Source organism: Mastomys coucha, unplaced genomic scaffold (assembly GCF_008632895.1).
Source record: "Mastomys coucha isolate ucsf_1 unplaced genomic scaffold, UCSF_Mcou_1 pScaffold22, whole genome shotgun sequence".
NCBI classification, from domain to species: Eukaryota; Metazoa; Chordata; class Mammalia; order Rodentia; family Muridae; genus Mastomys; species Mastomys coucha.
In genome coordinates this window covers 69,122,176-69,147,624 of record NW_022196905.1, presented here as the reverse complement: position 1 = coordinate 69,147,624, position 25,449 = coordinate 69,122,176, and the positions used below count along the sequence as shown (strand labels likewise).

General features: G+C 41.0%; 3 protein-coding genes across 8 annotated transcripts in view; 2 read left to right on the top strand and 1 right to left on the bottom strand.

Annotated features, from left to right (window-relative positions):
- Pdcl2 (phosducin like 2) overlaps positions 1-8,677 on the top strand; it is a 22,991-nt gene extending 14,314 nt beyond the window's left edge. The window contains exons 4-6 of the mRNA XM_031341637.1: positions 1,358-1,501; positions 2,646-2,854; positions 8,210-8,677. Of these exons, the coding sequence (XP_031197497.1) occupies positions 1,358-1,501; positions 2,646-2,854; positions 8,210-8,361 (505 nt within the window). The 3' untranslated portion in view covers positions 8,362-8,677. The remainder of the gene's footprint in view (positions 1-1,357; positions 1,502-2,645; positions 2,855-8,209) is intronic.
- Positions 8,678-14,442: 5,765 nt separating this feature from the next.
- LOC116071291 lies at positions 14,443-15,697 on the bottom strand. The gene has a single exon (XM_031342786.1). The coding sequence runs from the start codon at positions 15,682-15,684 to the stop codon at positions 15,301-15,303; it is 384 nt and encodes a 127-aa protein (XP_031198646.1). The 5' UTR covers positions 15,685-15,697; the 3' UTR covers positions 14,443-15,300.
- A 44-nt stretch (positions 15,698-15,741) lies between these two features.
- Clock (clock circadian regulator) overlaps positions 15,742-25,449 on the top strand; it is a 78,370-nt gene continuing 68,662 nt past the window's right edge. For 5 of the 6 annotated variants that reach the window (XM_031342782.1, XM_031342781.1, XM_031342780.1 and 2 more), the window contains exons 1-2: positions 15,742-15,891; positions 17,042-17,120. The gene's annotated coding sequence lies outside the window, so the exon portion shown is untranslated. Of the gene's footprint in view, positions 15,892-15,934; positions 16,180-17,041; positions 17,121-25,449 lie in introns of those variants that run through there. The other variant, XM_031342778.1, reaches the window with a different exon arrangement.

Sequence of the window (25,449 nt, the reverse complement as noted above, 5' to 3'; positions counted from 1 at the left end):
GGAAGGAAGAAAAGAAGAAAGAAAGAAAGAAAGAAAGAAAGAAAGAAAGAAAGAAAGAAAGAAAGAAAAGAATTTGCTGGCCCAGTACCTAAATAACCTACTGTTGCAAGACAAAACTTTTCCTGGAGAGATGGAACACACACATCTATTCATCCCAGGTAGAGAACACAGAACAAAGTACCCGAGTCCAACAGTGACCCTATGAGTTTTACTGGGACTACTTACAGGAGCAGAAATGACTCAAAGACAGCTGCAGCACCAAGGCCCACCCCAGCATGGGTTCAGCTCACAAAACTGGGAACCTGGAGCACCGGGCACAGCCTGCAGGCAGCTCAGCAGGGTGGAGAGTGTCCTTTCCAAGTGACTCTGGTCTAAACCCCCTCCAAGCAGCTCACCTTGGTTCTGCTTCTTCTAGGCAGCCCATCTGCTCTGAGAGTCTTCTTTGAGGCATCGCTTGTCTGAGTCTTCCATGTGGTGTTTATTGCTTACTCTAGCAGGGAGGGGCCGAGTGACTGGTCAATTTCAGGGACTTCCTGAAGCTGTTTTTGAGTTTTTTACCTTCCTGCTTATGGAGTTTCCCTGCAGGGTGGAATATTTCAGTCTCCAGGAAACTATTGTATAACACCTAGTCTTAAGTAAAAATAAATTCAAAGTCAGTAATAAAGCTCTTACAATTGCTATACATACAAGAATGCCAATTCTCATACAAAAATAGGAATGGCTTTATATGCTCCTTAGAGGTTAGTTAGGCATTCACAGTGTTGATAGGTATGGGCATCTTATTTGTTACTCTAAGTTATTATTGGATATTGATTGGCCACAAAACATACACTTTGGAGAAAGAGAGATGGTTCAGTTATTACAAATGCTTACTGATGTTGCAGAGGACTTGGGTTCAGTTCCTGGAACTCCCATCAGATGGTTCATAACTACCTATAACTTCAATACAAGGGAATTAGAGGCCTTTTGGCCTCCTTAGGCACATGCAAGCACCTGGAACACAAATTCACAGACAGACAGACAGACAGACAGACAGACAGACAGACAGACACACACACACACACACACACACACACACACACACACACACACACGAAGAGGGAGGAAGAGTGAATAAATGCACAAAAATAAAAGAATATGCCGGGCGGTGGTGGTGCACGCCTTTAGTCCCAGCACCTGGGAGGCAGAGGCAGGAGGATTTCTGAATTCGAGGCCAGCCTGGTCTACAGAGTGAGTTCCAGGACAGCCAGTTTTTCTATACAGAGAAACCCTGTCTCGAAAAACCAATAATAATAATAATAATAATAATAATAATAATAATAATATAATACTTCTGTAATATTTTTGTTTCGCTCAGAGAAAGGCGGTTACAGGAATGGAAAGCACTTAAGAAGAAACAAAAATTCGGGGAATTGAGAGAAATTTCTGGAAATCAGTATGTGAATGAAGTCACAAATGCAGAAAAAGACCTGTGGGTTGTAATTCATCTATACAGATCAAGGTAATTATACAGTACTTCAGGATGCTGGTGCTGTGGCCTTTAAAAACACTCCTAGCTTTAGGGTCTGTGATGAGGAATATTTAAGAAAAAGAAACATGTATTCACACAAATACATTCTAGAATTTTTATCTTTAGCGATTAAACTAAGTATACTAAAATATTTCCACTTCTAATCTGTAGAATGTTACATATGTAAGAAAAATTATCACTGCTTGGTAATTAAGATCTTCTATATCTGTCCTCTTCTCCACTTATCTGAGCGCAAACTCAATCAAGGATGGTCTTGAACTCCTGACCCTCCTTCCACCTCCCAGAGTCTGAGACTAGTGTGCAGTATTGCATGTGTTTTATGATGTACTGGGGATCAACCCCTGGATATCAAGCCTGTTTGGCAAGTGGAAGAGAAAGTGAGAATCCAGGAGAGACAAGCAAACTAAAGCTAAGGGGTGTGGACGAAAGTGACGGCGTGTGTTTGGGGGTGTGAGGGCGGGCTCAGCTCTGACCTCATCTGCTCAAGCACATCATGATAGACTAGGGAAGGGTTGGAGGGTGGGTGGTACGAGAGTTCTGTGATGGATGAAGGAGGCAGCACTGGAAGGTCGGGATCCTGCTTTCAATCAGTTTTAAATTTTAGATGAGAAATCACTCTGGATACTGGGATCCAGGATGTGGAAGACTGTGGGAGAAATAGGTTAGTATCAGGAGAGTCAAAGAAGCATGAGATGAGGACCTCTGAGTATGAGCACCTTCGACATTAAACCAATCAGTGACAAGTGTCGGGTCCTTTCGGTTCAGCCCAGGACTGCCCCGGATTCCCTATACACGTCGTTTTGTTTTTGTTTGTGTTCCTATGATCTTTCATCTAGGAACTGGCTCAAAGTGATGCTAAGTGGAATATAGTTTACCTAAATTAGGTACCAGACTCCCATGGTAATAGCATCATTCCCAGGCAAAAGTGGAATTTCCAATAAAAACCAGAGGATTCTAATATAGTCCTTCTTTGTTAAAGGCCACAGCACAGGACACGAATACGCTTTTATATGAAAAGTAAAATTCTATATTGTGCAAAAGAGAGGTTTTATTTATTTTCCTAGCCTAAAAGGAGTGATCTGTGTTTGAAGTATACTGTGTATTCTCTCTTTAGTGTCCCAATGTGCTTGGTGGTTAACCAGCATCTGAGTATCCTGGCAAGAAAGTTTCCAGAAACCAAATTTGTTAAAGCCATCGTGAATAGCTGCATTGAGCACTATCATGACAACTGCTTACCAACAATTTTCGTTTATAAAAATGGTCAGATAGAAGGCAAATTCATTGGAATTATAGAATGTGGAGGGATAAATCTCAAGCTAGAAGGTAATGAGGTTTGTTTTTAAATGCTTACAAAACTAACAAGTGAAAACTTCTCTAGATGAACAAGTATGAAAGTTTATTTCTTTAAAATGAACTTTTCCCCCTTAAGTTTCTTCTCTTTTTAAGATATAAACAATTATTTTAGTGTGTATGATAGTCTGCCTATGGTGTGTTTGTGTCCCTATGTCAACATGAGTGCCCAGTGCCCACGGAAGCCAGAAACAGGTGCCACAGTCCCTGGAAGCGGAGTTACAGCCACCGTGGTCTGCCATGTGGGTGCTAGGACCCATCTCTGCATCCATTTCTCCAGCCACCATTCAATTCCCCAGAGCAGCTCTCTTCTTGTCATGCTTATAATATTGTAGCACCTTTTGCTTATAATTCTTAATGGTGTCTGTCTAAAATAACTCTAAAGTGTAAATGATCTAGTGTAGAATCCAGTCCATCTCTGCAACTCTTTCTCAGTTCTATGTAATGTCTGCTCTAGCCAGGCTGGGCTTAGTTGTACAGACACCAGACAGCCCTTTGTGCTCACACTGTCTCCAATAGTCTTTCCTTTTACCCACATTCCTCATCTTCTTCCCCAGATGGTACCTGGTTCTGTTGATAGATAATTCCCCGAGTCTTCACATCTGGGACAGGTGCAGAAAAACAGCTTTCTTTCTATTACTTTCTTTCCTATAGCATACAGCACATGAGTTTCTTTTTTCTTTTTTCTTTTTTTTTAACCTTTTTTTCTCCTAAAGTCACCCCATTGTCTTTTTCATGCCTGGATACTGAAGCTGAAACATTCCCACTGTGTGTTGCTGTAACTGTCATCCATTGCCACATCCTGTATCATCCTGTATAATGAAACTCTGGACCCATTAAACAGGAACTTTTCCTTTTACCTTCCCTCCCAGTTTTGGGTTTTACTGCTGTGAACAGACATCATGACCAAGGCAACTCTTATAAGGACAACATTTAATTGGGGTTAGCTTACTGGTTCAGAAGTTCAGTCCATTATCATCAAGGTGGAAACATGGTATCGTCCAGGCAGGCATGGGGCAGGAGGGGCTGAGAATTCTACATCTTCATCTGAAGGCTGCTAGAAGACTGACTTCCAGGCAGCTGAGTGTCTTAAAGCCCACGTCCACAGTAACGCACTTACCCCAACAAGGCAACACCTACTCCAACAGGGCCACACCTCCAAATAGTGCCACTCTTTAGCCAAACGTTTTCAAACCACCACACTCCCATCCCTGGAAGCCATTCTACTTTTTGTCTTTATGAAGCTGATGATTTGAGACACATTATATAAGTAGGACAATACTGGGTTTTTCCTGCTTTGTGCCTGCTTCTAAGCATCGCTCAACACAGTATTGCCACGGCTCATCCCTTACCTTTTTTAGGTCTGAACAATGACCCAAAGTCTGCATAGGCCACATTGCAGGTATACATCCTTCATCAATGGATACTACATTGCTTTTACATTTTGATTGTTATGAATCATGCTGCTAAAACATGGATGTACAGATTATATGTTCAATAATTTTGGAAATAAACCCAAAATTATATTGCTAGGTCATATGGTTATTCTATATTTATATTTTGAGGGACTGAATTATTTTCTCATTCCTTAGCCATAATATATATGTGACTATACATATGTGTATTTAGCACTTACACTCATACACACACACACACACAGAAATGTAGGTATCAGTTATATTATAAATTTGAAACTATTCAGTAAATGGCAGTATATCATCCTGAAACTTATTTTTTAAAGCTCAATTATAGTTTTCTAAACTTCTCCCTTTCATACCTTAATAACTTTAAATCTTATCCTCTCATTAAATACACCTTATGTGTTTGTCACTCCTTTTCTGAGAGGATATGAGCTGATTGTCGTCTTCTAATGACAATTCTGTGACTATCCTTGTGAAAAATATCTTTTTGAATTTCTCACTTTTTAACTGTGCTAGGAAGGTGTCTGCGATGATGTTAACTGTCTACTTGATAAATGTTAGTATCAACTGAGAACTGGACTTTGGCTATGTCTCTGAGGAGATTGCTTTTCATGTTAATTGGGAGGGAGGGATGGAGGGGGCAGGGACTCATCCACTGCAGGTGGTACCATTCCCTAGGCAGAGGATGCTGGAGTATGTAAGAGTGGGGAAAGCCAGCTGAGCACGTATGCATGTGTTCACTGCTCTCCCCTAATTGCAGACATAATGGACTATAATCTGGAACTGTGAGCTAAATAGACCCTTTCTCCCTTAAGTTTCCTTTGTCAGAGTACTTTATCACAACAGGAAAAGAAATGAAGGCTCTACCAGTGATAGTATTCATTTCTCCCCTCATTGGCTCTATATGAGAGTTCTCATTAACCCACATATCTATCAGGTCTTAAAATCATTGTGCTGGTGTGATTATTCTCAAGCTGGTGAATATACAGTGTTATCTTTTTGTTATTGGTAATATTAGGGCTTGAATTCAGGGCCTTGTACTTACTAGACAAGTGATCTACCTCTGAGTTATAATGTCAGTGCTACAAATTATCCTGTCCCATTTAAATTTGGAATAGTAGTTAAGCATTCTTTGGTAGGTGTTGGTCACTTGTTCTCTTCTTTATGCTTTGTCTTTTTCAATTGAGTTACAGAAGTGCGTGGAGTTCTGCCCACTGCTTCTCCAGCATCACTCGTAGGTTCTCAGGAGCTTCAGACTTCTTTTCTCTAAGTATATGTATTTCTCTGGGGTATAGATGATGGAGCCCAAGCTCTTTTCCACTGAGTTACACTTCCAGGCCAACATTGCTCTTTTCCCCCTTGATACAAAGTCTGGCTTCAGACTCTTAGGCTCAGTTTTTCCCTTGCCTCTCAAACAACTAAGGCTCTAGGTATGCATACCTGGGTCTAGGTATACATTTTAATTGTTAGGCAAAAGTTATATTAGGATAGTGAAATTTATTGATCTTTTTAGATTATACTTACCATACTTCCCTTTAAAAACCATTATATTTCCCTATAAAAACCCTATATTTTCTTTTAATAGCTTTATTTTTAGCTTAGGTCTTAAATAACATTGTAATGAAAAATTAAAAAGAATGGATCTGATTTTATTCTGTTGTCCCAATGCCATTTACTGAAATTTCATTTCCTTCAGTTTTAAAATTTATTTTTAAACTGTAAAGTATGCATAATATGAACTTTTACTGCCTTAATCATCTTTCTCAACATATTCTATACATTTCTTTTTGAGAAGGGAATCTTGCCCACATTGGCCTTGAACTTGTAATCTCCCGGCTTTGGCATCCCTAGTAATAGAAGTATAGATGTGCTGCCCTGCCTTGCCATCTCTTTCCTTCTTTTTTTTTTTTTTTTTTTTTTTTTTTTTTTTTTTTTTTTGGTTTTTCGAGACAGGGTTTCTCTCTGTAACCCCGGCTGTCCTGGTACTCACTATGTAGACCAGGCTGGCCTCGAACTCGGAAATCCGCCTGCCTCCGCCTCCCAAGTGCTAGGATTAAAGGCGTGCGCCACCACCGCCCGGCGCATCTCTTTCCTTCTTGAGGCTAAATAATACATTTTAGTTATACATTCCTCTATAGGCAGACCCTTAGGTTTCTTCTGTCTTTGATCTACTATTAATTCTGCTACCATGAAATGAGTGCACAGACCCAGCTGACCTCTGCTGCAGTTCCTGTAGCCACTCTGCTGATACCCATAGCTGCGATTTACAGATCACACAGAAATTCTACTTTAAGTCTTTTGTTGTTGTAGAAATTGCCACATAGTTTCCCCCAGCAGCTGAACCACCGGGCACTCTACTGACTAGTTTTTGGTTTTTGAAAATAGCTATCCTGGGGCATGGGTTGAGGTGTTTTCTGTTTCTGCTGTAATTTTTAAACGCTTCAATTTATTTCTGAGATTTATTTCTGCCCTGTTTTAGGGGTTTTGTTTTGTTTTTGTCTATCTTTGTATTAATAGAACACTGTACTTATTGTTGCTTCATAGTAACGTAACTATTTCTAATAAAGCAGAATTTCAAATAACTTATAATCAAGTTCTATAAAAATCATAAAGTCATTAGAATATTTATAGATTAGCTGTTAAACTGTTAAAGTGAAAAATCATGTATTTATTAGAATATTTATAGATTAGCTGTTCCCATTTTGGTATCTTTGTTTAAAATATACTTGTTTTTTTTTTTTACAAACAGTCTGCTTATACAGAATTTAGTTAATAAACATAAGAGAATGATAGATTTCCATGGATACGCATTAAGAGACATCAAATTGATTATTTTTTATTATTGATAAACTTAGTTTGGTAATTTATATTTTTGTCAAAAAATTCTCCCATTAACAGTATTACTCATTTTTCAGATGTATTGGTATAGGTCCCAATAGGCCCAGTTTTTTTTAAATATTGAATTTTAATCTTTATGAATTACTCAGTTATTTGCACCTGTACTGGATCTTGGTTTTATGAGGGATTTTACTTTGTGTTTGCCCATCTGATGCACAGAGAATGATGGTATCTTGTCAGTTTGGTTGTGACACACGTGAATTCTGTTACTTGATTTCTTCCTTATCTTGCAAGCATGCAATCCTCATGCAGATCCTTGTTGTTCAGGAGATCAGATTCTGATTTCCTGCTCCTCTCTACTGCTTTTTGCCTTCCTGTTTTGTTTTGTTTTTTAACCAAATTCTGCTATTATATCTCTTCTTTATGCTTCTCCTCAAGTTTACACCATTTTCTTCCTCCTCCCTCTCTTTTCTTTCTCTCTTCTTGTTTTTTATTTGCGGGGGGCTGGAACTTGTGGCAATCCTCCTGTTTCAGCTTCTTAGATGATGGGATTACAGCATGACTCACCACATTTGGATTACTAGTTCACTGGTATACACTTTTGACCTTATTTTCAGTCATTTTAAGATGAACATTTTACTCATTTCCCCTGTTAAGGACAACCTTGCCCAATGTAACTCTGATAGTATAACTTTGTCATTCAGTTTAAATATATTTTAATTCCACATTATTATCATTATTATTATTATTATTATTATTATTATTATTATTATTATTATTATTATTATACTACATTTATCGTGTGTGTGTGTGTGTGTGTGTGTGTGTGTGTGTGTGTGTATGTGTGTGTCCATCTGTCCATAGGACAACTTTTGGAAGTTTGTTTTCTTCCCTCACCACATGGATCGTAGGAATCAGCCTCAGGTTGTCTGTCAGACTTGGTGGCAAGCGCCTCTGATGAGCAATCTTACCAGCCTTAATTTCCATGCTAATTTTAACAAAGTCAACATCTGTTTCAATTTTTCCAAGATTTTCATCCAGTTAAATGATAGGTTTTCATCTATTGTAGAACTTGAATGGAAACTATCAGAAGTTGGAGCAATACAGACTGACTTGGAAGAAAACCCCAAAAAAGGCATTGCAGATATGATGGTATCTTCAATTCGAAGCATTTCCATTTATGACAGCGATAGCTCTGGCAGTGATACTGAGGCTAAGTAGAACTAGTTAATAAATAAATAGCTTTACAGTATATGTATCAAATGCTTTATTTCCTGTTGACTTTATAAGATACAAATAAATAGACCTTATGTTCATTCTTATGTAAGAATTATAGTCTACATGTCAATTGAAAAGTTTTCAGGTATTTAAGAATATTGTCTCTTGCAAATATGAATATTTACTCTTTAGTATTTTATGACTTATTTTTTCTGACTCCTGTTGGACAAAACCCAACAAATACTTTAAGTCCTCTGTGTTGCCTAATCACTTCCAAAAAGACACTTGGAAGGAAATAAATACAACTTCATAAATAAAATTAAGACATTTTGTATGTGTGCACCCATGTTGTACAAGTGTGCATGCTGTGAATGTCTTCCTTAACTGCCCTCTACCTTGACTTCTGAGATAGGGCCTCGCATAGAAAAGCTGGGCTGCCTGAGCGAGGTGAGCAAGAAGTGCATTATTGCATGCTTGCAAGCTGCTTCCCAGACACACAGCACACCTGGCCTTGACACAGGTGCCGAGGTGAGATTCTCATGTGTGCAGTTTACCAGGGGAGTCATCTCTACAGACCCTACATTGATACATTTCGAGTCTGTTTTCTAGGAAAATTGTTTCAAAGAAATGGCTACCTTGTTATGTCATTCAAATCCTGAATTCAGGATACGAATGACTGTGGGAAGAAAGGAAGAGCCTTATTGTAGTAAAGGCCCGTGCAGCTCTTGGTCTATCTAATCCAGCTAAACATGAGCAGTAGTTTTCCTTCCAAGTGAAACCAAGTGTAAAACATCGCCATAATATAGTCTTTTCCTTTAATTTTAAATTTTATTTATTTTATGTGTATGGGTATTTTGTCGGCTTGTTACTCTGCTCATCAGCTGTGCCTGGTGATCAAGGAGCCCAGAGGAGTGTATCAAATCCTCTACAATAGGCAGGTGTGAGACGCCAGGACAGTGCTGAGAACTGAATCCAGGTCCTCTGAAAGAGCAGTCAGTGATCTTAACCACTGAGCCATTCCTCCAGTCTCTCTCTCTCTCTCTCTCTCTCTCTCTCTCTCTCTCTCTCTCTCTCTCTCTCTCTCTCTCTCTCTCTCTGTCTCTCTCTCTCTCATAGCGGTCCACTTATTTTTAATGTTAACATGAACAAGATAGCTAAAATAAAAGGTAAACTTTTCCTTCTTAACTGATCCACCAAAAGACAGTAGTAAGGGTTTATCCACATAGTTCCGACATATGGCTACATAGCCAGAGCTATCCTCAAATTGGGTTGTTTTAGCCTTCTTTTCCCTTTCTGGCTCTATCTCCATAGTAGTGGAAGTGGGAACTTGAGTAGAGGGATACATTTAGATTGCCTCAAATTCATCCTGCATCAAGACTTAACATTTGTAAAAACTGTACTCCTGTCGTATATAAGAATAGGATGGTTGTGTGTGATTCTAGCCTCTTCCACAAGGTACACACACATTCTTCTAGTAGAGACTTGTGCTTATGATCACAGGCCTTTCTATTACTTCATAAATACACTTGTCATTTCAGTAGAATATAGATATTTGTCAAGTCTGTGAGAAAACTGACATGTAATATTCTTCACTATATTTAACGATTTGATAGGGCAGAAACAACAGTTTCTAAATGCCATACTTAATAATTGTGCCTTATAAAAGTGGACACTTTCTATTTCATTCTAGTATTTTTAACAATCCTTGACAACTGCGTGCTATTGAAATCTCTTTCTCTACTTATAGTATGGTATTAAAGTTTTCTCCTCGTGTTATTGGCATTTCCAGGAAACTTGTTAGACATGCATAATCTCTGGCCCTATCCAGACTAACTAGGTTGAATTATTCACTTTAATGAGATGCCTAGGTGAATTGCATGAGCATTAAAACTCAGGAGCATTATGCAGCAAATCCCTTAAAGCTTGCTGGTGTTTAACCTCACCCCACACCGGATTATTAAATCTACCCAAGTTGAAATTCCAGTTTCAGTTCCAAGTCAGAACTGAATTCAAAGAACTCTGAAGAAGGAAACTGCTGCTTTAAGACAAGCTCTAGCTATGTAGCTAAAGCTATCCTCAAATTGGGTTGTTTTAGCCTGCTTTTCCCTTTCTGGCTCTATCTCCATAGTAGTGGGACATGGAAGTAGGAACTTGAGTAGAGGAATACATTTAGATTGCCTCAAATTCATCCTGCATCAGAAAAATTGTATTTTAATGAGGCATGCTGAGTTCTCCTAGAAACTGGGTCAGCCTCCCATGGAATAGTCCGTTGCTCAACATGGACATAGATTAGGTTTAGCCCTGTCTCTGCTGATCTCTTAGTCCACCAACCCACATCCCCCACCCCCAAGAAGGATACCTAGTCTTCTTGCTGTTTGAATTTCCTTGCTCTGTGTCAGACAGTACTTTCAGTCTCTCAAATCATGAGAAATATTGCATCCTCACCATGTCAAATGATGGGACAGTGCTTTGATTTAATTTAGTTCAATGCGCCCCTGGCCAGCAGTCTCTCTTCAAGTCTCTTTCCTCCTGTTTGGTAAGTACTGGGTGATACTGATAAATCCGCCCATGGGTGAGGTTATAGTCTCCCTTTAGACACCTTTCATGTCTCTAGTTGATGCTCCTGAAGCCATAGTCACTTCTCATGACATGAAATGGGGTGAAGGGGGAGGAAACGGACAGAACTGTCTAAGAACCCAAGAAGGTATGGCGTCAGAGATACAGATGTGGGAGAACACAAGTTTGAGGCCAGCCTGGGCCTCATATTGAGACTTGTCTCAGAATGAGCCAAGAACTGGAGATGTAGTTCAGGGACAGAGTGCGTTGATCCTTAGCGAGCACACTCTTGAGCACAGATGCACACACACACACACACACACACACACACAGGAGGAAGAGGAGGAGGAGGTTGTTTCTGGCATCACATATTGGTAGTTATTTAGAAGGTGAGAGACTTGGTGCTCTTCGCCCCTGCTTTGGACTTCACTCTGCACCATAGACTGGTTTATCTTCTTCTATTGCAGTGTTTCACATATTACTCTGGCAGTGGCTTTCTCGACAGTGTTTCATATTCTTACAATTACATCTATTCTAGTGGTATACAGTCCTACACAGGTGGTAGATCTCTGCACTTAGAGTGACACATATTCTTAGATAGGCAGTAACTTTATTATAGTCACACCTTCTTACATAGAGAGTTGTTTTACCTAAACTAGTGTTCCACATTCTTGTGGACACTGTTAGGACAACAGTACTGGCCACATGATCTTCCTGATGAATTCCAGTTTATTCCTCCCTCCTTCATGATTTTATATAAATCTAAAGCTTCTTCGTGACAATCTTCCTCCACTCATAGTTGGGGATATTAACCGCTTCCTAGCAGGTTTTACCTCTAATCTTATTAACTTAGTCAATTAGACATCTCAGGCATTGGAATAAATGCCGTAAGCAAAAAGTATATAAAATAGTATATCACCTGATAGTAGGAGAAATGGTTAAAGTAAGACACAGAACATTAAACAAATATATGCAATTAGTATATAATAGGAGAAACAGTAAATAAGAAACTGGGTACTGTGCAGACAGAAGAGCAGGAATACTTAAACAATATACCAAGATCTTTTGACACTTGAAAGTTGAGAAGGCAGGCTTAAGAGCAGGTACGGCAGCATGTAGGCAAAGGTTCTTAGCACCGCCTCCCTCTGACAAAGCCTGATGTGGGCAGAGATTAGCAAGGAATTGGAAAGATGATTCCGAAATGTCATAGGAGCAAATGGTAGGCTGTGAGGTTGGAGGAAAGGCATGGGACAGATCAAATAAAGTATTATGATCATGACTAAGCACTCAGATGAACTGAAAATATGAGTTTTATAAGGAACACCATGACTGCTCTCACATGTACTTTCTTCTTTTTCTGTTTTAAAGCTAGAGTCCTGCTAGGATTACAAGTGTGTACCACTAGCAACCACTCACAATAGCAAAATGTTCTTGTTTTAAGGGCATACTTGAGACAGCCAAGGGAAGACGTCAAGTAGCTAATTGGACATATGTGTATGAAAACTGAAGGCAAGGTAGACGCTGCAGGAAAAATGCCAGTCAATGTAACCATTCTAGAGATCCAGTAGCAGACTAAAGATGTCCGTCTCACCACCTAAAGCCACGGTTCTCCAAAATTCTTATTCTTCTGTCTTATGGGTAATACTCTGAAACTCATGGAGATCACTTGACTTCCAGTGTCCCTCAGCTTAAGGCAATTAGTAACATTTTAAGCCTACACTTTTGACTATGAATTCCATAATATCACATATATTACTGAAATTCCCTCTATTATAAAAGGACTAGAAAGAATCTGAATAATAGAGCCATGGAATTGTAGAAACCTTGACAGTACTATTTTGCATGTCTGGATCTTCCAACACACATAAAAATACGATAAAACCAGGAGTGTTAGTGGCAGATGTGAGCCGTGCCATGGAAGAGCAGACGTCACTTTGTGAGTAGTGGGACATATGCAACTAGGGAAAGATTCTGAACAAAGACAGCTGAAATCAGGGCAGGAGGTGAATTTTAAGAGTTGCTAAACAGTATCACTAAGAATGCAATCGTGGTACATACATTGGCTGAATCCCAACAGCACTGTAGCTCCTTAATTGGGCTTAAGGCCCACACAAGAAGGAAATCACTCCTAGTACTGGAAACCTAGCCAACTATCTGGTGCTGGTGATGTCCTGGATCTTGAAGGAGAACCTACAACTGCCACATGACTAATCCAGCAATTTCTAACTACATTCTAAATATCAATCCTTATACCCACAGATAAGTATAGGTCTCACCCTTATCAAAGAAAAATTTTTTGAAACAAACAGAAAACTACACCAAAATGCAAAGGACAGGTGACTGTGTGGTGCTCAGCCCCAACTGCTCATCTACAACACAGCTCCTGGACCTAAGTCTCAGAGACATAGTGGGTCAAGAGGCAGAGAGACTGTAAGACACAGAGGGAAGTTTGCTGTGACACTGTGTCTTCTACAAATGTCAGAGAGCTCCACCCATGAAGTCTGAACACTATGGTGCCTGAATAAGACCAGAACAAGGAAGACACCAACGAGACATGCTAATGTGGAAGGGGTAAACCTCTGATACAAAACTGCAGGCAACTAAGGAATGCTGAAATTGGGAAAAAGTCTGCCCACAGAAGAGCCCTTAAATTGGTTACCAATATCAAGTGACATTATACAAACTAAGTGGGCTGTATGTATGTATTTGGAATACACATGTATCAATTAGAGAAATAGAGGCCATGAGTTTGGGGGATAGCAAGGTGGATGGTTGGGAAGGACTGGAGGGAGGAAAGGGAAGGGAGAGATGATGTAATTATATTTTAATTTCAAAACTGAAAGTGGCCAATACTTGAGATGGGATGATTATTATCTGCAGTTTTCATTGTATTTATTTATTTATTTTTTTACAGATGAATAACTTGATGAAAAGAGAGTTGAAAAGAAAACTGGAAACAGTTTAAATGGCAGCAAGGCACACGGTGTTTAAGGCAGTGGTTTAGAACTGGGAACCTAGATTTAGGATTTATGAAACTATGAGGCAAAATTTTTGTTTGCTGGAAACACAGTGTTAAAGCTGAGAAGTAAAAAAACAAAAAAACAAACTTTTTTTTTTTTAATGGGGGAAAAGTTGTAAACTGAACCGTGGGAAATAGTCAAACAGTGACAGAGGACTGAGCAGAAAATAAAGGGATTATCAACAGGTCTTGGTAAATAATTAAACAGAGAATGTGAACGAGGGAGGAGTCACAGGTGACTAAGGGGACAATGAAACCATAAAAGGGGGCAAAGGTCATTTTGAAGATATATATGTGTGTGTGTGTGTGTGTGTGTGTGAAGGTGTACTAGAGGAGTTATAATAGAAAAGAGACTAAATAAAACCAAAACATTCGACCCAGGAAAAGCACTCAAATTCACTTGGCTGGAACCTATTTACCAGCCAAATGACCCTTACCTCCCGCCCCTTTGTTACTACCTACCTGTGATCAAGATGCTAGCTTGTAGGTAGCAGAAAAGCTCTTGTTGGTTTTAAGCAATAAAGCAAACACATTCAGGAATTTATTGATTAACTGAAATTTCCAAAGGAATCTAGTCCACATCGATTTCAGCGTTCATGTATCTAGGGTTCATCACCAATCTGTTTTCTGGCTTTTCCCTTCATGGTGCCTGCTCTTTCATTAATCACACAAGAAAAGATTTTATTTTTTTCAGAATCAAATTCATTGGAAACCAGTCGTCTTAGCAGTAATTGCCAGTCTGAGCCAGAGAACGCAAGGTTTCCTCCAGTGTCCTGCCTGGACCACAAGGACTGAGTGGAGAATGGGTAAGTTCGAAGGTGGTAAACCCGAGCAGCAGATGAATTCGGACAGCAGGAATTGTGTGCATTTACAGCCTTTCGATGGCGAAACGAACAAAGAATCCACCAAGGAAAAGTTCTCCTGACAGTGCTCTGGCTACGTAGCCAGGAATAGCCAGTTCTCTTTGCTGGGGAGAACGCAGCTAATTTCCCTAGTTTTTAAGTTTTTTTTTTTTTTCTGAATATACACCAAGAAATAATTCTTATTGAGATAGACATTACCTTGGAGAGAGGATTTTTGGAGCTAAAGAGTATAGGTTCATTTATTGCCTTCTGTTTGCTGTCTGAGTTGATTTTTAAAAGAAATTGCTATGAATTAGAGCTCTTTCCCAGTAATTCGGGTGCAGTGCCTAAGAAATCAGTGTAAACTAGGGTCCTGGCTCATTCCTAGTTCCGTGCTCAGCTTTTGCAGTGTCCCTGCCCTCTCATAAAGGAGCAAACATCCCGACCTTTTGCTTCCCGGGCCACAGCCGAGGTCACTTGGGTCGTCCAGGCCCATCTCCGAGGAGCCGCCAGCCTAGCGAGTCCCTAAGAGCCGGGAAACCGAGTCCCAGGCAGCCCACGCCCCTTCAAGAGCGGAAACCGAGCGCTGGGCAGGAGACGTCTAACTTGGCGTAGGCCAAGCTTTTTGCTCTCCCAGGGACAGAGGCGCCACTCAAGCCGGCGGCTCCCGCGGGTTGGGAGCGCTGCATCCCGAGGAGCCGCGAGCCGCCCAAGCCGCGGCGGGCGACCGCACCCTCCGCTAGGCCCCGCCTCCGGGCCTGCGTTGGGAAGGGGGCCTCGGGGCACCCCGGCTTTCCTCTGCGGCCGTGGAGCGCGCTCGCGCCGGCCTGCAGGAGTGGGGTTTCCTCGGATCCCCTGGCGTAGTGCGGTGCGGCGCCACTCCAGGCTGCCTAACGGGGAAAGTCGCATGCGCGCCTGGCGCGCCGGGGAAGGCGGCCGCGAGGGGAGGGGCGTGTGCGGAGCCCGGCCGGCCGCGGAGCCCCGCGCCCACGACGCATGCGCCGGGAGGGAGCGCAATCACGGACGCGGCTGGCGGCTACCGGCTGGAGAGAGGAAACCCCGGACGGCGAGAGCGCGAAGGAAATCTGGCCGCCACCGCCGCCGCGCGCGCTTCCGGTGAGGGCGCCCCACCGGGTGGGCCTCTGCCCGACGCGCGGCGGGCGGCCGGCCTGGGTGGCGCATGCGTGCTCCCGGAGCCGGTGGAGGAGGGGAAGGCCGGGAGGGGGAGGAGCGCGGCGGTAGCGGTGAATTCTGAGGGGTGGGTCGGGGGCGCGCACTCGCCGCCCCGGGTGCTGCTGGCTCCGGGAGCCGTGGCGTTTCCCGGGCTGTCGCTGCTTGGCAGTCCCGAGCCGCCGCGGGCAGAATCCCGGGCGGGGGAGGGAGGAAGCCGGAGCCGCAGGCACGGTGAGGACGCGGGAAGGCGGGCGCGGGGGGCTGCATGTGGGGCCGGGGCGGGGGGCGGGGGCCGGTGGGCGGCGGCCAGGCCGGGAGGCGGGAGCCGCGGCCAGGGTCGGGGGACGCGCGGAGCTCCAGGGAGTCGCGCTCCGACGGGCCTGCGTCGAGCGTCCCGGGGCCGCCGGGGTTACCTGCGGGGTAGGGGGGCGCGGTGGGTCCGGCGGCCCGGGAACACCGGGACCGCGTCGCGCTCGGGAGTGGGCGCGGGGCAGCGCGGGCCAGGCCGAGTCGGCCGCCGAGAGCGCTCGCGCCCGGGACCCGCTAGGCCTTGTGACCCACTTTATTCTTGTCACCACTCGGGCACGTTTGGAGCGGCGCCCAATGGGGCGCTGGGGCGGCCAGCTCCTCCGCCGAGCCCCCGCCCTCGCGGCGGCCGGCGCGCGCCGGGATCCGCGGTCCGAGCGGCTGCCACCGCCGCCCAGGGCTGGTTCCGTTAGTGGTCGGGGTTCCGGGGCTCGGTCCGCGGGCTGCTCTGGGCCCCGGGCGTCCGACTTGAGCCGCGTGCGCCGCGCCGCGCCGGGCCGTGCTCTGCCAGTGGGGCTGGCCGCCCTGGATGTGGTCCTGGCTCTCCCGGTACCGGTAGTAGCGCCACGAAGTTGATATCCCTTTGGGTGTTTTGTGCCGCTGTGGAAATCCGAGGTAGTCAGCAGAATCCTGAAAGATGAAGGAAGAGCTTTGGCCTCTGACCTGACAGATGACAGATCAGGCCGTGGTGTTTTGATATTACAGTGCCAAACCACACGCAACTTGAAGGCTTTCTAGATGCTTTAAAAACAACAGCAACAACAAACCCCCGTGTTTTCTATTGCAGTGAAAGAAAAGCACAAGAAGAAAGTTTAACGGGCATTGTTGATTTGACTAGGGCACCGATCCCCGAAATCACCGGAAAGGTAATTTCCCTTGATTGCATTGTTGTAGCTTTAAAAGCTATTAGAGGAGAAAGATTGCAGACCATCCCCTTTCATATCTGATTGAAAAGAAATGAATAAAATATAACTTAATTCGTGGCTGTCTCTGAATCCCACGGAACGCTTCAAATCTGGTTTGTTTTAAAATCTTAGGAGAAAGAAACCATGCACCAAGTACTTTACTGACTGACATGCCATTGGCTAGCTTGAAGGACTAGCATGATCACCTGTGGAAAAAAGGACACAAAAAAATTGTCATATAGTGAAAACAGCTGAATTGTGTGCTGTTGTATGTGTTAAGGGAGAGTGTAGTAACTATATAATCTGTATGTCCATGTTTGTGTGTATGTATATATGTGCGTACACACACATGTAGACTACATATAGCCTGTGTTGCTCTAAAGTATAAGGAAGTCCTAGAATAATACTAGAAACCCAATAATTATGGGAAAGGGTGAAGCGATCTGAAGAGGAAAGGGTGGAAAATGACATGCTTTATGTGCTTATAGTCTTATTTTTTTTAATGTTTTATGGATTCATAAACAGATCTTGTAGGGATTTTTGATTATTCTCGGTATTTTTTCTCTTAATATTTGAAAAATATTAAGAATTTATCATATAAGAATTCATTGAAAAATAAACTGGAGAAAAATTTAGGGTGAACTTGATCAAGTCACAGGCAAATTCATAACTGTAAAAGTTGTTTGACTTGCTAACACTTGAAACTGCATTTGGCGTTAAAGTTGGATTGTACTGCTTTGGTAGTATACTGTCTCCCTTTTATATTTTTAAAAACTATAGTTTTATAATTTTTTTTCCTTTTGTCGATCCCTACTTCAAAGTTTACACATCTGTTTCCAGTGATGCTTAGCTAGTCTGTTTAGCTTAGTGTGCTTTTCTGGTGGAAAGCTATTGTTTCCTTTACGGAAGTCGGACAAGAACCCCAGTGAAATACATCTGTGTGTGTTTGAGTGTGTCTGTGAGTATGTGAGTGTATATATGTGAGTATGTACATGTGTTGTATATGTGGTTATTTCTTAAGGAAAATAAAATTCAAAATTGAATGTAAGAAACTAAATAATTTATGATAACAGATTGTGTAAACTTAATGATGTTTCTAGTTCTGCTAGCAGGTGTAACTTTGGCAGAAAGGCTAACTTTGAAAGGGTGTTGTTTGAGAGTGGATGCAATTTTAGGGAGGGAATACTTAAAAACTCCCTCTAGTGACAATAATATATTGCATGGGAACTAGCTGCATAGGCATGTACTTACTAGTATTTCCTATTTTGTAAGCCAGGATGTTTGTGTTGTTTTCGTTTGGTGCAGGTATATGACAGTCACTCTAGTGCAAAATGGCATTTAGTTTTCACTGGAACGTCATGTATGTAGCTCTCTTCCAATTTTTTTAACAGATGAATCCCGTACGTGAAGGCTGGCTTCCGTTTTTGTTGTTGAGATAGAATTTCCTGCTGTAGTAACCCAGGCTGTTACAGAAATTACTGTGTAGTCTAGACTGGCCTTGAACTCATGATAACCCTCCTGCCTCAGCTTCTTGAGTACTAGGATTACAGTATTTGTCACAACACTGGATATACATCTCTATTTATGCCTCAATTGGATGTGTAGCTTTCTGTATCTTTTTCTGTGGATTTATAAATATATCCACTTTAGCCTTAACTGAATTGACTTTTTTTTTTTTTTCTAATGATAGGGCTTATTTTTGGGAGGCGGGGCATTGTTTTGGGAAGTCTTTCTAGCATGTAATTCATTCAGACTGGTCCATGGTGGAGGTAGAGATCCTCCTGTCTTGCTCAGCCTTTTGAGCGCTGGAGTTATGCTTGACCAGTTATTGAGTTGGTGAATGATTGTTCTATCCGTTTGCCTGTACTGTAAACCACACCCCCCAGGATAGAAAGAACTTGGAATATGTCAGAAAGCTTTAACGTGATCTGAATCTTAGGGCATAACCCTCCACTCCTTTACCCCTACAGCTATTGAAGGGCTAGTTGCTTATGGAAGCATTTCCAGTTCAAACAGATGTGAATTCAGCTTAGAGACTTAGGCTTTAACATTTTTAGATAGGACTCCTAAGGGCCTAAGTTGTAGGGTGTTAAGTATGGGCCCCTGAGGGTGAATCTCAGCCTTTTAACTAGTTAAAAAAGGAGGCAACAGAAGGGCCAGAAAGTTTAGCTGGCATCTCAAGAAGGAGCCAACTGCAGCCTGACAGCAGGCATCTCAGAGATGACTGCTGTTGATGTGGGCATTCTGTTGACAGAGGCATAGTTATGCCTCTTTATTTGATCATTATAAACTAATATGTTGATTTCAAGATTGTTAGAAATATGGAATTAAGTATAATTTGGCAGCAAACTGTTGTCCATCCCCAGACATTTTAGACAGGTGTTGTCACGAATAGAAGAAGGTGGTTTCTCCCTTCTCACGTGAGTTCTCCTCAGCGCCACACAGAAGGCTTCCTCTCCCGAGCTTGACTTATGCTGCTGTGTCAGATAAACTATTTAATAAAACATTGTAAGGAGCAAATGATTTTTAAAAGTTTCACGTTTTATAGCAAAACTGATTCTGTGACTTTTTGAGTCCATGCTGATACATGAAGCTCCTCTTTTGAAGTATAATTCCCTTGTAGACAGTACATCAACTAACACTGCAGTTTTTCTTTTCTGAGCTCAATTGTTGGTAGAGTTGAAATCAAAAACAAAATCATTCATCGAACATTTTTAAGTGTAAGAACAGTTTAATACTTACTAATTGGCTTAATTACATAATGGCATTTGTAAGTTGTTTTATAAGCATTTTTAATAACCCTGATGTATGTAATTTCTATGAATTAAGTAAATAAAGGAATTCTATTTTCTGCATGATTTACTCTGAAAATGTTAAATTACCTAAACAGTCTATTCTGACAATTTTAATTCTCAGTTATCACTGAGTTATAGTTGTATAATTCCTGAAGAAGTAATTCTGCTTATAATTTTGTTTGTCCTATTTACAAAAAGAAGTCATTGATAAAGAGTGAGTTTTTATTCTTGCTTTTGATTTTTTAAAAGGACTATTTACTTTAAAATATTATTTTGTTTGTAGGGATGTTTTGCTTGCATGTATGTCTGTGTACTGGGGCGGGGCGGGGGGGCGCGTTGTGGAGGCCAGAAAAATATCAGATACCCTAGGACTGGAGTTACAGATGGTTTTAAGTTGCCATGTGAGTATTGGGAGTTGAATCTGGGTCCTCTGAAAGAGAACCAGTGCTTTTAACCATTGAGCCATCTCTCCAGCCTCTGAAGGATTTTTTTATTTCTTAAACAACCACAATGACAAACCCTCCGTGTTTTAAATATTAAATTTTTTGGACACAGTCACTTTTATTTTTACATTGTGAGTGCTTGGAATCAAAGGTGGGTACCACCACGCCTACCAAATTTTCTGCTTTTTAAAGAGTTTGTAATTCATCTAACATTGAATTTTTAAATTTTTTATTATAAATAGTAGAAAATAAAAATAAAACTTGCTTCCCTTGTTGTTGTTGGTATTTGGATTGTTTTGAGACAGAGACTTTGCTCTGTAGTCCAGGCTAGTCTCCGGATACTTTATCCTCCTGTGCCAATTTCTCTGGTACTGGGATTACAGGAGTATACCATACCTAGCTACAAATGTTTTTTTTTTTAAATATTTATTTTATTTATTTATGGTTGTACAGATGTCCACGAGCTATCATGTGTGTGGCTGCTGGGAATTGAATTCAGGACCTCTGCCAGCCCCACTCGCTCTGGCTCGCTCTAGCGTAATTCACTGTAGCTGTCTTCAGAAGCACCAGAAGAGGGCGTCAGATCTCATTATGGGTGGTTGTGAGCCACCATGTGGTTGCTGGGATCCGAACTCAGGACCTTCGGAAGAGCAATCAGTGCTCTTACCCGCTGAGCCATCTCGCCAGCCCCCCCCCCCTTTTTTTTTTTTTTTTTTTTTAAGGAAATAAGAAATACAAATAAAGTTGTACCTGTAGAATAAGTCATTTGCCCACCTAAGAATGTGTCCTTTCTATTAAAATATAGTTTAATCTTAAGTAATTGACTTACTTTCTTAATTTTCAACTCTCAGTTATATATTTAGCACATCCCAGTATGGAAACTTAGGAAGAGCAGAAACAACAACAAAAAAAGCACAGATTAAGAATTTAAAATACTACTGAAAATCCTGTCACCCAGAAAAGCCATTGTTAGTCTTGTGGGGTATGTGAGGCCGTGCACACTAACAGCCAGGACTGTGTAGACCTGTAACGTCCACCACAATGCAAGCTGTTCTCTGCCTCATCGGTATACTTTCATATCAATGTGTTCTGCAGTTATTGTTTGAATGTGTTTATTTTCATCCATGTTTTCAATATAATTTAGTAATCTACTTTGACTGTTGAAAACAAAAGTTTTAATTTTTAAGATGAGAATTACAGCTTGAACATTTTGATAGCCATCAGAATAGAATACAAGTAGAATGATACTGAATTTGTGTTGAGAACCAAATTCAATAGATTTTATGCTTTTTTTGTTGGAAAAATATGCTAGCCTGTATAATCAATTAGTAATAACAATCAATAATGAAGTAGAGTCTAAGATTTTTAGAGTTATTTTTTCTACATTTATGTTTTGCTTTGAAGTGTAGTTCACATTGCATTTTCTGAGCATAAATCAGCTGAGTATTTGGTCGTCTTGAATGAAACCTCGGGCCTGCCCATGCTAGGTTCCCACGTCCCACTACCCCACTGCTTTGCTGGATGGTCATTGCTTTTCTGTTAGTTATTAGCCATGTGGCTATACGACTATGCTATGCTTTTCAAAGAATTGTTGTTTCCTTGAAGTCACTGTCAGAATGTTGTTGTAATGTGGGTTTTTTTTTATCCTTTTAGTATCTGTAGAAAACTCAGTGAGTCTAATATCCTTGTAACCTCTTAGAGCAGTGGTCCCCAGCCTTCCTAATGCTGTGACCCTTTAATATAGTTCCTCAAGGAGTGGTAACCCCAACCATAAAATTGTTTTCATTGCTACTCATAACTGTAGTTTTGCTACTGTTATAAATTATAATGTAAACATCTGTGTTTTCTGATGGACTTAGGTGACCCCTGTGAAAGGGTTGTTTGGTCCCAAAAGGAGTGGAGCGCCCTAGATTGAGAACCACTGCTCTGTCATTCCTGGTCTACTAATTTCAGTAGTCTTTGTTCTTTAGCAGCCTGGCTAGACATTTATTAATTTACTGGATTCTCATAGCCAACCTCTAGTTGAACGGATTTCCTCTACTTTTTCTATTTTTAAAAGCCTCCTTTCTTCTCTGCTGCTTATTTGCTTTCTTTGGGTATAGTTTGTTTTCTCTAATTTCTCAAACTAGAAGCTGAAGTCATTTGGTTTTTCATTGTAAGCATACTAGAAATTCTAACTGTTGTAAATGTTTACTCCCAGATTATTCTATTTTGGGGAGTGGGTTTCTGGGCTTTTTTGTTTGTTTGTTTGTTTTCCTCCTCCTCCTCCTCCTCCTCCTCCTCCTCCTTCTCCTTCTCCTATCCCTGGGCTGAGGGTACTCTGTCCCTCTTCTGAGTATCTAGGACTCAGACAAACACAACTGTGTCTGGCTTCTGGTGTCTCTGTGATCTGGGATTATAGAGAAGTTTGTTAGTTTCCAACAAACTTAGTTAGTTGGGAGTTTTCCAGAGATATTTCTGTTAATCTAATTCCAGTGTGATGTTTGTTTTAAATTCATTGAAATTTGTTTTATAGGTCCAAAAATGATCTTGATAAATGTCTTAGATATATTTGAAAATAATGTTGTTGGGTAAGGTGTTCCGTAAATACCAGTTAGATCAAGTTGGTTTGTTGTTTTATTTATGCCTTATTTTAAAAGGAATATCAGATGTAGTATTTTCTGACAGAGAGCATGTTAGCTCTTTCATTGCTGTAACAAAATACCTGAGTGAAACAACTTAAGGAAGGACTGATTTTGTTTCATAGTTTCAGCAACCTTAGTGGTTGGCTGGCTCCAGTGTTTAGGTTCTGAGGTGAAACAGAACTTGATGGGAGAAAGCTTGATAGAGCAGGGCTACTCAGCTAAGGATAGAAAAGACAGAGAGGTCTGAATAGATTATAGTCCTCTCTACTGACCTCTGAAAGTTTCTTATTTCCAATAATGCCATCAGATTAGGATTAATCCATCGATCAGGTCAGAGCTTTGCTGTCCTGATCACTAGCTGGGGACCATGCCTTCCTTTTGGTAGGCGCATCATATCCAGACCATAACAATGCTCATCTTTCCAGGTAGGCAGGTGGAAATGGGAGCAATGCATCCTAAACTAAGGGGAGGCTAAGAGACAGGTTATTGCTAGGGTATTGTTGTACTCGTCCTTCAGCCATAGCCTCCTAAGAAGATAGTTCACAGCTACACGCTGCTTCCTGGGCCCTGCACAGTTTTAAATTTCCTGGAGGAAACAGAAGCTAAGAACTCTGAATTCCTGTAGGCTGACAGTTCGATACTGTAGCCCTGCATGAACACCCTCTCCTGGCTTGCCTGATCTTCATCCATGTTCTGCACAAACAGGTTGAAGCTTACCATCTGGTCTGAGTTCAGATGGGAAAATGCCCTAGTTAAGTGTAACTCTGGCAGTATGAAACCTTTAAAAGACCCGATCGGCCTCTGTAGTCTTGTCCTCATGCTGTCTCATGAATATGGTTTTTAATCATTCCATTGCCTTTTCTAGTTCTCAAAAAGAACAGTGGTCTACTGCAAGCTCTCTTTTGTATTTAGACATGAACATATTCGGGCTATTTAAAAAAAATATGCCTGGAATGCTTGATTTGGGAAAATCATTTTATTTTACTTAGTGTTTAGATATTAATGTTGTTAGATTTTAGTTTTAATACTTAAAAATTGTTTTTAGAAGTGCAATTTATACATGTTAAAATTTACTGAGTTGTGATAAATGTATACAAATAAGAGTCCAATAGCAAGAAGCAGAATTCACTTCACCCTCAAAAGTTTTTTGTTCTCAGGCAGCCACTAGTTTATTTTGTTTGCATGTTTCCTTTTCTGTGATGCAGAGTGGAGGGAGCAAGCGGGCGGGGCTGCCTGCCTTCAGGGCCGCCTTTGACAGCACCTCCTGTCACTACCTCTCGCTTATTGCTGGATAGTGTTCTGTTGTGTGGGGTGTGCACACTGTGTCTGCCCAATTCTAAGTTGATAGAATAACCCTAGTGCAGGGTTATTTTAAGAACTGCCAAAAATCTGTGCACAAATATTTTCATTTCACTTGGGCAAATACCTGAGAGTGTTATCACCGAGTTTCATAGCAATCGTATGTCTGACTTTATAAGATGCTGATGAGTTGTTTTCTGAAGTGGGTGTGCGGCTTTACAAATTCCTTGCACCAATCTTTGACAGTTTCCTTTGCTTCTGATTTTGGTAGCCTACACTCAGTTACGTCATATAGTTGCAATTTAGCCATTTTAATGTATATGTGTGATTAGATATCTTGTTCTGGCTTTCATTTACACTTCTGTAATTACATTAAATATATTTTCAACTGTATATCATTGGTGTGTTTTCTTTTGTGTAGTATATGCTCAAATTTTTATCCATTTAAGAAAGATTGTGTTATTTGCTTATTATTGAGGTACTCTGGCTTAAATGTATTCTACTAGAAGGTTTTTGTCAGATATTAGATAATAGAGTTGTAGAAATTATCTCCCAACCTGGGACTTGCTTGCCTTTTAAAATTTATCAGTGGTTTTGAAGAAAGTTTTAACTTTCATGATATTTGATCCATTAATTCATTTTCCTTTCTTTCTTTCTTTCTTTCTTTTTTTTTTTTTTTTTTTGGGTTTTTTTTTTTTTTTTTTTTTTTTTTTTTTTTTTTGTAGGGTGTTTGTTTGTTTGAGACAGGGTCTGTAGCCCTCACTGCTCTGGAACTTGTTAAGTAGACCAGGCTGATCTCAAAACTTACTGAGACCTGCTTCCCTCTGCTTTCTGAGTGCTGGGATTAAAATTAAAATTAAAAGCACACCCTAACCCCACCCCATGCCGGGCGATTTTTTTTTTCTTTTATGCTTCATGTTTTTTGGTGTCTCAACTAAGAACTACTTTATCTTGTATTTGTCACAGAAGTTTTAAGAGTTTTGTTTTTATATTTAAGTCTGTCTGAATCAAGTTGATTTTTATATAAACTATGTAGAAAAGAGTAATATAAAAACTTCTCGGGCTGGCGAGATGGCTCAGTGGTTAAGAGCACTGATTGCTCTTCTGAAGGTCCTGAGTTCAAATCCCA

Excerpts from the sequence above, each read along its gene's own strand:
- LOC116071291 (XM_031342786.1), bottom strand. The coding sequence starts at position 15,684 with ATGCGACTTTCCCCGTTAGGCAGCCTGGAGTGGCGCCGCACCGCACTA.